Source organism: Amblyomma americanum, chromosome 6 (genome assembly GCF_052857255.1).
Source record: "Amblyomma americanum isolate KBUSLIRL-KWMA chromosome 6, ASM5285725v1, whole genome shotgun sequence".
In the NCBI taxonomy this organism is placed as follows: Eukaryota; Metazoa; Arthropoda; class Arachnida; order Ixodida; family Ixodidae; genus Amblyomma; species Amblyomma americanum.
Window position 1 is genome coordinate 84,619,755 of NC_135502.1, and position 13,180 is coordinate 84,632,934.

The 13,180-nt window shown below is 45.3% G+C and overlaps 1 protein-coding gene across 1 annotated transcript in view; it reads left to right on the forward strand.

Moving 5' to 3' along the window:
- Positions 1-13,180, forward strand: part of LOC144093807 (neural cell adhesion molecule 2-like) — a 235,776-nt gene that overhangs the window by 194,171 nt on the left and 28,425 nt on the right. The window contains exons 3-7 of the mRNA XM_077627512.1: positions 1,981-2,091; positions 5,394-5,594; positions 8,557-8,711; positions 9,249-9,393; positions 12,876-13,166. Coding sequence (XP_077483638.1) covers positions 1,981-2,091; positions 5,394-5,594; positions 8,557-8,711; positions 9,249-9,393; positions 12,876-13,166 — 903 coding nt within the window. The remainder of the gene's footprint in view (positions 1-1,980; positions 2,092-5,393; positions 5,595-8,556; positions 8,712-9,248; positions 9,394-12,875; positions 13,167-13,180) is intronic.

The following is a 13,180-nucleotide window of genomic DNA, read 5'->3' on the forward strand; positions in this document are numbered from 1 at the left end:
GCTCCAGCTGCGCGCCGTTTTCCCCCAAAGTCGGCTGCTGCAGAACAACTACAGTCCCCTGTGCGTCTGGAGCCAAGCGCCGCGCAGCCTCGTCGGGGAACATTTATATGCGGCCTCGTGCGAGCTAGAGAGATAGTTGCAGTAATACGAGTCTAGTTTGGGACACCTCGTGCGTGTTTGAGATCGTGCCTGGAATACGGCAGCGCTGGATAAAGGCGTCATCGAGAGTGAAGACCCATTCTGGGCGCGCGGCCGTTTTTCAGGGCCCCGCGCGGCCGCTGAAAAGAGATACGCTGGCGCGCACGGGTGCGCTTCACTGGCACTTTGCTGGCGCACTCGCCGGCACCACCGAGCCGGACCTGCATATCTAAGCGGAAGAATTCGTGCGGTAAGAGAAAGCGGAAGGGAGAGGGGTGTTGGTGGAAAAGGAAGAACTGGTGTTATGCATAAATAAAAGAAAACGGCAACAAAGAGGTCGAGGCCACGTTTGGTTATTGTGATACGGCGTCTTGCCTGCTTTGTTACTCCTTCGAAAGTATTGGATTTATGCCATTCTATACCACCGCTGCTCTTCTGTTCTGTATTGTCCGTATTTTTACCGAGTGCCAGAGGTTGCGATGACAAGCGCACATAATTTGCATGCGGTATAATATCTCGCGTATGCGAAATTTTTTTCACTCCAAAACTGTAGTGGGTAAGGCGCCCTCTTTTTTATTTCATTTATCGTCGTAACGGCAGTCAGGCATGACCATTTAACCGTTTAGTTTTTTTTAAAACTATACTGCGGATGCAGTGGAATCTTCACATATTTGCTTATTTGTTTGTATTTTGGTGTATATCCTGTAAATATTGCGGTTGATAGATGCACATGTGGTGTTTTATCTGGAAACAAAATAGGTAGGTAGAGCAGGTGCGAGCGAAATCACAATGCGGGTCAAAGCATTTTATTCGTCTTCGCTTAATTCGGGCAGAAATAGCTCCATGGTGGCGAACTTTCTTCTTTCAGAATCGTGTGATCTTTATTTTGAAAATAAATGTTTTTGCTTGTTTAAAACTGAAGGCTGTCAGGAAAGAATGAAGTTCAAAGCAGTTAGATTGAACCAAGAATATTTTCACGTGGCTATTCTATAGAGCTACAAAAGGCGAACGCTGCCAGCATAATATTTTGTTGCCCACTTTGCAGGAGAAGTATTTTATATATTTCATTTATTTTCATCAAAGATGGGGGAGGCGAGGCAAAAAGCTACGATAGGAGCTTGACAAGTCCTCGTCCCCTACAAAGCAGCAGCAGTACACGCCGACAACCCGACACATCTTTCATCGAAGAAAAACATAATAAAACATAATAAAGTATAGAATGTACTACTCGTACATGAAAAACATAATAATACATCCAGCAGTGGCTCATTAACTTCACCGAAGTTCTAAAACTGATGCATTACATGAGCTGTTGAATCCAGTGTAGAATGATAGCTGAACATTGTAGCTATATTGAGGTCGTGGCCGTTTCTCTGATGATTCAAGCTGCTTCAGGAACCACCATTAAAAAAAAAAACAAGATTTAAACACTCCAAAGTTCTTACTTTACCCTAGTTTTCCGCTTTTCACCTGACTACCCCATATATCTCTCCCGAAAGAAAAACTTCGTTTCTGAATTTCCGTTCGAGTAACCAATCTTGTTGGCGCCATCGTTGTTGTTGCTGTCGTCTTTGCTCATGACATAGCCAGCACTTGCCTGCCGCTCACTTTCGCCCTGGGGACATCAGCGGTGTGAAGAGTGTGCGCTTGGAATACAACTTACACGTGGACTTGTGAGAGTGGGCGGAAAGGTGGGCCGCGGTGGTTTAACGCATGCCCAGCGGGCGCGCGCGTGACATCGCGGTCAGCGGCGCGCAACAGAAACGGGGCTTCGTTGCGGCATCGCGCGTTTCGCTGTCTTCTCACTCTCTCCCTCCCCCTTTCTCTCCCAACCGTGCGCAGTGCCCCCAGGGGACCCCGTCATCGTGGACGAGGACGGCCGCAGGATGGAGGGACTCGTGGGTCGCTTCAACGAAGGGGAAAATCTCCGGCTCGTCTGCCAAGTGGAAGGAGGTGAGCTCGGCCGGCCGAGAAATACTCTCTCGGCGGCGCCGATGCTGCTGCTCCCCGTGCCACCATCCTCCGAACTCTTGTTCTTCTATAGCAGCATCACTTGGTTCTTTTTCCATTCGCTCTTCTTTCCTCTCCTGCTTCCTGTCCCTTCGGCATTCTCACTTTCATGTCGCTCCTTTCGCTTCCCTTTCCTTCCGCATCTTTCCCCCTCCTACTCCGTCGTCCTTTCTTGCGCGGCTGGAGAATCAGGTTTTTTATGCCATATTTTGTTTACTTGGTACCTTTGTTTTGTTTTTTTCCTCTGCTGAAAATGCTGTTGTTGCGTTTCCCTGCTGCCGTTCCTCGCCGAGTCGCTCCTGATTGCTTTTGCATCGCTGCTTCTTCCCTGCTTCCCGAACCCACCCCTGCTTGCCCCCTTATCACATCGCCGACCCCACTGCCATCTGACGCTTTAGGCGTAAATGCAAGTTCGCATCATCTCTCCCCGGCACACGCATTCTGGTCTTGATGGCTCGTTTATACGCCTGCTGGTTTTCGCTATGAACTTCCAAACTGCGCTGTCAGTTGTCAGTGGAGCTTCTTCACTCAGGCCCAGGCAACTTCGCCCTCCCTCTATTTCCCCTCGTCCACTGCCGTCTCCATGACCGGTTCTTATTCTTTTTTGTTGCCGCCGGGCAAAAAATCCAAGTTATTTTTCGTGGCAGTCTACACGTTTGCTCCTGTTGTGGGCGCGTTTCAGAATTGGCGTTATCTAAAATTGGCCTCTTGTAATTCCTCCTGCTCCTGGAGGCCTTAAAGAAACTATTTTGCTCATCCGACGCAGCCAGTAACTAAACAGCGGAATCCCTTCCGTATTTTTTGCTCGTGTTCGGCGTGTCAAATATCTCGTCTCGCATGCAACCTTTAACCTCTTCGGGACGTCAGTCACGCCTGATCTCTACATGAATCTTGCATCGGAATGTTTTTTTTATTCTTGTTTGTTGGACTTCTGCCTATGAGTTCCTTGTGTGCGTAAAATTGCTTGCACTGCAGCGAGGCTATTTAACGTCGTGAATGAGACGAAATTAAATAAATAAAAATACAGAGAGAAAACACGAAAGGGTAAATGGGGAAGCTGTAGGAAGTAGGCCCCAGTTTTTTTTTTCTTCTGCGTATTGTAAATGCTAAGCGTTTGACAAACAGGCGGGTGCGCGGCACCGAGAGCTTAGCGATCGACTCATGGTGAAGCACGGATGTTGGGATAAAGGGCCTTAATGTTTGTCAACGTCCAAATACAAAGAAGAAAGAAATGAGCCGGCGCGCTATTCAAGCTGCATTAAGCTGCCTTCTGAAAACTGCGGCTTTCCTGTTTATCCAAGCATGTATGCTTGCTTTTCCTTTGCATACATTCGCCTCGTTTCCATTCATTCGTATTTAAATGCTCCTCCTTTTGCAGTGAGAAAAGTCCTTGACAAATCATTAGTTGTTATTTTTTTTGCTTGTTTTGAGATATTTAGCAAATAGTGCTCGCGGGGAGTACACATTTAGCTTCCAAGGAAAGACACCTGGGGAGTTCGCTTGCTTATGCATGCTGTGTGTTTCATTCACTTGCATTTCATTAGCGCCCCTAGAAACATAATTCGCGGACGTGGTTTCGCCGCAACTAGATGCTTGTGTAACAGGTCGTTAGCTACATCCGGGCATGACGCACGTTCAAAATAGCGCACATGGGAAAAAAAAGAAACTTTCTGTTTTCGCGTCAGACAGGAGTTCAAGCATTCTCTGCGAAACGCAGTTACTGCTTCAATGAGAGCGCGATAATTGACGCTACATTTTGCGCAACACTCTCTGCGATCACTACATAGACTGCGCAAGCTGTAATATCACACTTAGCGCACTCTATTGCATTGCTGCCTTCCCTGTGCATGGGGAAAAGCGCTGTAAATTCCAATCAAGAAGGGTGTCAGATAGGAACACAAGGGATATATCGGTCATGCATTTTGTCTACCTCGTCAAAAAAAAAAATCTGTAAAGTTCTAGTCGCAGTTTCGAAATTCCTTACAAATTCACTACAGTTTATCCCTGATCTCTACTAATGTATTTATTACAACCAGTACTTCAACAGTGTAGACAAACTGACATAGATAAAAGTACCCTCGTACATCAATAACCCGCTTCATATCGTGAACTACTATAGCTTTGCAAGACTTCTAAGCCAATATTTCAATTTTCAACATAATTTTCTCAAGCCTATAGTTTTACTTTACCTTTCTGGTCCAGAGTCGTTAACTGCAATTACGTTAATATTATTAGGGGTTAAATGCAAGAATATTATTATACTTAACTTTCAGTACACGTTACGGAAGCTACGAATATAAAAACAATTTCCAAAGCAATCCACAGCAGCGCCTTCATTGATCCTCCCTAGGCTTTGACACATGATGATTTATTAATTATTGGCGATATGGTTATGATGACAGACGCACGGCTTGATGAGGGGTTTCTCCAAAGTGGATGTTGGTTGGTTTGGTTTATAGGGTTTAACATCCGAAAGCAACTCGGGCTATGAGGGACGCCATAGTGGAGGGCTCCGGAAATTTCGACCTCCTGGGGTTCTTTAACGTGCATTGATATCGCACAGTACACGGGCCTCTAGAACTTTGCCTGCATCGAAATTCGACCGCCGCGGCCAGGATCGAACGCGCGTCTTTCGGGTCAACAGCCGAGCGCCGTAACCACTGAGCCACCGCGGCGGTCTCCAAAGTGGATGTACTCAACTGCCTTAGTCCATTCTCCTTGATTCTTGTACGCCTGCATTGCATAAAAACACAGGTATTTCGTATCCTTCTTGACCATACATTTTTTTATTGTGCTTTGAAGGGCTTTAGTCGGTGTCCGGCTGCTGTAGATTATTTATAGCGTATTCATTTATGTTTCTACAAAGCCTTCGTTACTCAATAAGATTTTGACTGCTAGTCATTGAATTACTGATATGCAGCCGATAATGTGCGACTTCAAACGTATGAATTTGTAATGTTTTGTACATTCTTCTGTAATTTCACTGAAGCTATGACTAGGATGTGAGTCGAATACTCTTAAAATCCGGCTTGTTCCCTGGGTTTAGAGAAGTCAAGCATTGCATCGACTATATCAGCAATCACCTTAAAGTACGCTGCGGGCAAACTACAGTAGCAGTTATCCGCCTATAACTGCTTAGGTAATTGCTTCGGTATATCTCTGGGGATAATTATAACTCGCTAATCGCGACCAAATGGCCGACAGCAGCAAGCAGCCAACAGTTCGTGGTTTCGTTTCGTGCGCAGGCAAGCCTCGTCCTGTCGTCACCTGGTGGCGCGACAAGCGACTCGTGGACAACAACTACACAAGCGTCGGGGACGTCGTGCACAACAGCTTCGAGATACGCGAGCTGAAACGCTCCGACTTCCTCGTGGTGCTCACGTGTCAGGCCAGCAACAACAACGTCACCGTGGCCGCATCGCGCTCTATCACGCTGGACATGAACCGTGAGGAGAAGCGCTTACTGCATTTCCTTTCTATCCCTCATCAGGTAGAATGGCGGCAGCAGTTTAAGGGGGCAGTGCGCATTAACTCAACGAGATTTCTGCGATAAGTAGCTTTGAATTGAGGAATAGGCTTTACTATCACCACAGGGCCACCGTGCCGTGAAAAAGAGGAGAGTGTCATACACTAGTGGCGTCATCTTGTGCAGTTTTTTGTAACTGAATTATAGTAAGGTTTTAGAACTAGTCATTTCTCTGAACGTCTTAGCCGCTATGTGCTACTCTGCGGATCTCACCTTCTTACTTGGTTTTTGGGTCTTTGATGTAACATGTATGAAGAGGAATTTTTGTACCTGGAAGCAATAACGGTCGTATGTTGCGATTTCAGCCAATTTTCGTGAAGCTCATGTTCACTGGCTTTCACCACGGCGGCTTTCACCATGACGCTGTCCAATATGCGCGGGCTTTCATCTTTTTAGTACTTCGCAGGCTGGTCCTGTTGAAAATATAGCTCATGCCACTACTTTTATTCTTGACACTTGTCTATATATTTGTTTATGTGTGTAAAACTTTACTGTAGCTATAAGCATTTCATCGACATTCCAGAACACTGCACGCAATCTAAAACGGAAGATCAGTACTTGACATTTAAATGGCTGGATTACGGAACCCTTTTCCCAAGATTTCACACATCATAATTTTGAAAGTGATGTGGAATACTTGCTTCCTGTACTCCGCGGCGACTTTTTGTGGCAAATGAACGGAAGCTAGGGAGCTGAAACACGCCTTCGCTTCCTACGCAGGGAAATATAGTCCCGTCTTGCAGCTATCGAATATCTCTTTCAGAATCAAATAGTGTCAGCATTCGTCATTTTAGGCGCATTTCTAACGCAACTGCCTACTTTCAAAGCTGAAAGTCAAGAAGAAGAAAAAACAGCTTTGATGATTTAAAGGGGTTTGTTAGTCACGCCTAGTTAAAATAAGCTTCTATAGATGGCGCCGGCTACCCTGCGACAGAGTAAAGGGACTGTGGAGAGAGCAACGTGCCAGACAATTAGGCCCACCATCATGCTCCTAACTATATGGCGGAATGACACAGTTAAGGGAGCGCCGCCCCAGTAGTCTTCGCTTCATTGCTAAGAAAGCCTGTCGCCGAGCATAGCAGGTTACAAATTATGTATTAGGACAATACAGGGTGTTATACAAGGCTTGTGCCAAGCTTTAAGAAATGACAACGTGTTTTATGATGATTCGCCCTCCGCAAGGTTATAGGGAGACATCAAGACCAGGTCAGCGTTTTTATATCTTGTAATTTCGTATTTAACAAAAAAAAAACTTCTTTGTCTTTAACTTAAGTAGGCAATTTTCAATGCAATATTCATAGAACGAGTTGAGAGATCCTCATTTCAGTTCCTTCCGTCAATGTGGCTGTAGTGCGGTACTTTTATTGACCAGAAAAAAAAATTCTCCGAGATCCGAAAATCCTCAAGCCACAATCCGCTCCCGCATCGCGATGTTAGCAGCCTCAAATTTTTCACGGCTAATAGAAATTTGTTTCATAAATCTGCAATGAGCAAACAGGTTACAGGTATCAGCGATGGTTCGGCGATTATCGCGGGCGACTATTTTTGCTAAAGTCGTGATTCTGCTGCTTTACAGTGAAAGTTGGTCTGTCAAAAATGACCTCTGCAGCGCCCTCAAACAGCGACGGCGTGTTCTCCCCCGCTGTACCAACATTATGATTGTAAGAAGACGACTATCGCCGCAACTGATGCTCTCTTAATAATAATAATAATAATTGGTTTTTGGGGAAAGGCAATGGCGCACTATCTGTCTCATATATCGGCGGACACCTGAACCGCGCCGTAAGGGGAGGGATAAAGGAGGGAGTGAAAGAAGAAAGGAAGAAAGAGGTGCCGTAGTGGAGGGCTCCGGAATAATTTCGACCACCTGGGGATCTTTAACGCGTTCTGACATCGCACAGCACACGGGCGCCTTAGCGTTTTTCCTCCATCAGTGGAGGATTTGCGTACCGACTTCCTTCAGTCGCGATAGTTTGGAGGGTGCTGACATCGCGACACGGGAGTACACAATCTCAACGTGCTCTACAACATTTACTTCGCAACTTTTCCCCTTAAGTCAGGACCAAAGACGGTGATAATTTTCTCAATGAAAAAAATAGGCTGAATTTAAAATTGTGCGGGCCAGCAAAATGGCACTGTCTATAAATATGCGCTAGCCGAACCTTCGTAGAGTAAAGCTGTCCTTTAAGTTTGCACAATTTAGCTGCCTTCTGCACCTGCCTCAGCAAGAGCGCTGTGAGGACCATTCAGCTTGTTTCATCTTTCATCGCTTATTCCCCTTTTTATTACCAAAGCTCTTTCCTTTTATATGGGGAAGTTTACATGCTCTCCTACGATTATTAAGCTTTTCTCTGTGCACAAGATAGAGTTCCGGTCACGGACCATGTACCAGTAATTTACTGCGCCAGTTAGGTGGCGAGTGTTTTTATAATATGTCTTGTGATATTAAGTTCATCTACACAGCTGGTTATAGGAATTTGTAGGTGTTTCGAAATTCATCATGTTGAACAGTGCTGTGATGGATAGTACAGCAAGCGCAGTTATGTGCCTGCATTACTGCAATTACCACTCGGTCGTTCATCCAGCTTGCGATAAAACTTAGCGACGTGTTCCTCTCTTTGTATTTTCTTTTTCTTTATGTTACCGAAAACAAACAACGCAAGCAGCAAGGAGCGAACGCTTGTCGACGAACACTGTGTTCTGAAGGTGCTTCTTTTACTTCCTGTCAGCATTTTTTACTTGTGTCTTTATGCTCTACCGGCACGCTACTTCGCGAAAATAACCCTCATTAATAATCCAGAATTGTTGTCCCAGTAGCGGGCAGTTGGCTGGTGTCCGCTTTTGACTTTCGCCCTTGTTTCTCCGTTGAACAAACGCCGCAGTGATACCGCTGGACGTGACCATCCAGCCGCCGAAGCGACCCCTGTCGGCCGACAAAGAAGTTGAGCTGGTGTGCTCTTCAAGCGGGTCCCGGCCTCCTGCGTTACTGACCTGGTGGAAAAGTGGCGAGCAGATTCTTTCATCTAAGGAGCATCAGGCAAGGTCTTCTATTCAATCAATCAATCAATCAATCAATCAATCAGTCGTTCATTCGTTCATTCATTCATTCATTCTTTCAACCAATCAATCAATCGACACCCCTAACTATCGCCTATTGTCCATTTTCTGATATTCCATTTCTCCTCTTTTTAAGCACTGCTCTTGTAGCGCAACATTTTGTGATCTGTACTTCAAGCAAAGGAGCTGTTTGTTTCGCAACGAAGCAAACTATGCAGAAGCAAGTTCCGCAAAGTGTTCCTTAACACATCACAGATCACCTTAGGGGCACAAAGATTGTGACACGTATTTGCGAATGTTTCACCATACTGACTGCATTTTCTTTCAGTGCCCCGCTGTCGCCACTGTTTTCGCTGGTCAATATATTTGAATCCTGCAGTTCTGTGCCATATTAGTCGTTCACCAGCTCACTAAGCCCAATCCGCCATGGCCTCGCTAACAGACTCTGTCTTGCCAACCGGACAGCTGAATTGCTTCAGAAGGCGCTTGGCCCCTTTTCCCCTTTTTCCGTGCACAGGTCCAAGAAGGCGTCAGCACCAGTTCAAGCGTGATCCTGTTCACACCCAGGGCCGAGGATAATGGCCTGGTGCTGTCGTGCCGAGCAGAGAACCAGTTCATCCCTGGCAGCGCCATCGAGGAAGGCTGGAAACTCGACGTTTTCTGTTAGCGGCATTTTCATCTGTGTCTGTTCATTTTTTCTTGAAGTGTCTGCTTTTTGCACTCCTTAGGCAAACTTGGTCGGCGCCTCCGGTCGACGGCGTTAAAGCGTAAGAGAGCGCGGGCTTAAGATTCCTGAATGGGGTACCCTAAAACGTGAAAGAAAATCGATTATCGGCGCATTTGTGTTCATTGTTTTTTTTCATTCTTTATAAAAATTGAGGATTTATTTTTTTAATCGAGGAAAGCTATTTTTATTGCCGCAGATTGCGCAGGACGTGAGGCATATAAAGTTACGTGTGCATAGATGAAAATCTTAAATATTCAACTTATGAGTGTTTTCTGCATGAATTTTTGAAATCCGCTCTGGTGCAATCCCCTGTGTATATTTTCTTCAAGAAATACTGAATTTAATAAGGAATATTCTGCCAGATTTACGCCTTTTGTCGAATAGATTATTATCGTTGTATTGAAATGTAATGCAGTATAACATATTGTATTTTGTTGCATTTCATCACATCGAAAAAATCATGGCTCTCGTGAGGCATGTGGAAGTAACAGACGCAGGTTTGGACTCTATCTTGACAAATTAACCCCCGAGGAGGTAGGTTTAAGCATCCCACCAGTTTAGGTGCTTAAAATTAAATCGGAAGGTCATTTCGGCAATACCCAAGTTTTCAAGTTCTTCAAGGGCGTGTGCAGTCCTTGATATTGCCATCACAGCTACATCACCGCATCCCGCCCTCCCAGACTATGTTGCGGGTGATTGCTTGTCTACAGTATACCTGAAAGGCTGCTGAATACGGCGCAACATGAACCATGAGAATGATGAGCTGAAAAATGCTGGAGAGCGCAGCACATGAATAATAATTGTTTACTTGCAAAAGAAACGATATGTGCTACTGAGTCTAGCCAAAGTGGGCCCCGGAATAATTAATTTTTTCTTCAGTTCTGTGGCTAGACTGAAGGCGGCGAGGTTGACAGAGTACGAGCGGTTCTTGTGGAAGAGTAACTTAGTGTAGAGGCGGACTCATGAATGAAGAACATAGTGATACCAGAGAAAGAAGAAAACATATCATTAGCAGCGCGTGTGAGCGGAACAGCGGAGTATGTTAAGCATGCACCCCCCCCCCCCCCCCCACCATCCCCCCAAATCGGTCGTGCTCTCAACAAACCGGAGGAACAGGTAAAGCATGCTTCATCGAGGGCCGCGGTGCCAGCAGAGAACTGAGTGGAAACGAATATGCTGTTCCCTGCGGCAACGTGCACTATGAAAATAACACAGGACCTTATCAAAAAACACTCCAAGTCAAGTCATATTTACTTCAACATCGCAGAGATGTTAGGAGCACAGCCAAAAAGCATATAAAAGGATTGACAAGGAGTTGCGCCCCATAAGCCATCTAGGCAAATGCCTTAGATGTACAGCGCCCTTGGTCACTCCAGCGTAAAGGAGAGGGTACAAATATATTTAGGCACGAATGGTAGCACCACACGTGATAAGAAAAGTATATATAAAAATGAAAAAGAGGTGAACAAGAAAACAATAATTTGAACTAAACATTCAACTTCATGGTACCTTTATCAGCTTAAATAATGCCGCTAGCTCCGAAAATACTGCGAAGTGCAGGTGGAGCTATATATCTGTTGTCTCATCAATCTCAAAACACTTACCAGCTATTTCATGTGCACTGAAAGCACAGACATGTCAAAAAAGGGGCTTGAATGCTGGAAGGAAAGCAGAAGACAAGGAGAAATTATGATTTGCTAAGTTTGTGCAGTTGGTATTTAGGTCTTGTGCACTTAAAGCAAATGGACTTGCATCATAATAAATTCGCAGGGATCGGCATGACTGTAATGTAAAATCTTGCGCTAGTGTTCCGAGTGCATTGTATGCATTTTCTTCTACCATTTTTATATGCGAGCGTGTGTGGTAAATGTTTATTGGCCTCCATGCGTCCTGTAGAAAGAATTAATACTTTTCGCTGTGCATGTGAATGGCGGGGGCTGACCCGAGCACTGTTCGGAAAAATTAAGATAGCAATGTATGTGCTGCGCGAATTACTTTGGACCTTTTTTTTTTCACTCATAATCTCTGCTTGCACAAAGGGCTTAAGAGGAATGTACCGAAGGTCAACAGCTAAGGCCCACCAAGTGCAAAAGAAAACATCATCTGTTGTGTGTGTACTTTAAAATAGGTTGCTGTCGCTAGAGTTATTGCGCATAAGCATGCAAGGATTTAATAACGAGAGACAAGTTATAGGTCACAAATTTCCCCGAAATGGAGGGCGAGCAGCAGGCTAATATATACGGTCCATATCGCGGCCTCGGAATCAGTGAACGCAGAAAAATAGCACTATGGTTTGCCTGTGTGTTAGCTACAACCAAACAAGTTTAGTTCATTTTATGGGGGTTTAACGTGCCAAAGCGACTGAGGCTATGAGAGACGTCAAACCACAACCAAAAGAAACAGATAGCAAATAGCATATCATTTATAAAAATTATGAGAAAAACGGTGCATATTATCTTCGGAGTGCTGCAGTGGTTATGTAGTCCTGCAGCTCAGACTCAGTTCATGGGTCGATATCCTCTTGCAGACATCCGAATTTAAATGGTTGTTCAACCCTCTCGTGAACTCATGATTTTTCTTAAGTTCAAAGGAAAAAGACCAGTTGGTCCTCATCAGTCCAGACGCTGCTTCTAGAGTACCACAGTCACCCGTGGCCTACGATTTTGAAACTAATTTATTTTTTTTATGTTCAAAAACTACTCTATGTCAAAAAAATTCATCTCCCCCTCCCACCCTATCAATATTAATGTGATAGCGTTAAAGGCCCCGTTCTCCGAAAGAAAAAATAAATATCGGCGTTGTCGGCGTTGTGAGCAAAAAATCACGAGTGTGGCTCTGGCACGTGGTTCTCAGAGAGCAACCTAGGAAGAAGGTGGGCCACCTAGGTCACGTGATCTTGCGGCATCTTCACAACCTGCCCACTGGATATTGAGAAAACTGCACACCGTTGCAGGTGGCATTTAAATTATTGATTGGTCGCTCGGGAAGACCAACCTGGGTCGCACAAGACCCACCACTTAGAGTACCTGCTATCGCAAGGCAATGGTGTTCTCTTAACTGCTGCACCACTGTGCCAGGAGGAGCATGAAGTCTCTCAAGCATGTGTGAATGTAATGAAGGGAATGACCTTCGGCAAATATGAGAATTAACCGATTACGATATCATGTCATACTCTTAAAGTGACCTTAAGTGTCCCCTCCATTTTTGAAATTTGTTTTTTTATGGTGACAGTGAAGTAATATGTCGAAACGTCCGTTGGAATTCATTTCGCGTATCTTGTTTGCCTAAGTACTCAAAAATATAAATACCAATTGTTGTCTTTGAGATTATAAAGAGGAAGTGAACTTGAAAAATAAAAATACGTTTTTATTCTTTCCCTTTTCCTTGGCTGTGACACGCTGTTGCCCGTATTCACAGACAAGCCCCGCATCACCCTTCTGCTGGGCCAGAACCTGAAAGAGCACGACATACACGAAGGCCGTGACGTGTACCTCGAGTGCCACGTCGACGCCAGTCCTCCGGCCAGCGAGGTGACGTGGCTCTTCGAAGGCCACGAGGTGTCCACCAACACCAGCGCCGGCGTCATCGTGAGCAACCAGTCGCTGGTGCTGCAGAAAGTGCGCAAGTCGCGCAGGGGTCGCTACAGCTGCACAGCCGTCAACCGAGAAGGGCACGGCACCAGCAACGTTTTCATCCTTCGGATAAAGTGTGAGGATGCCTCC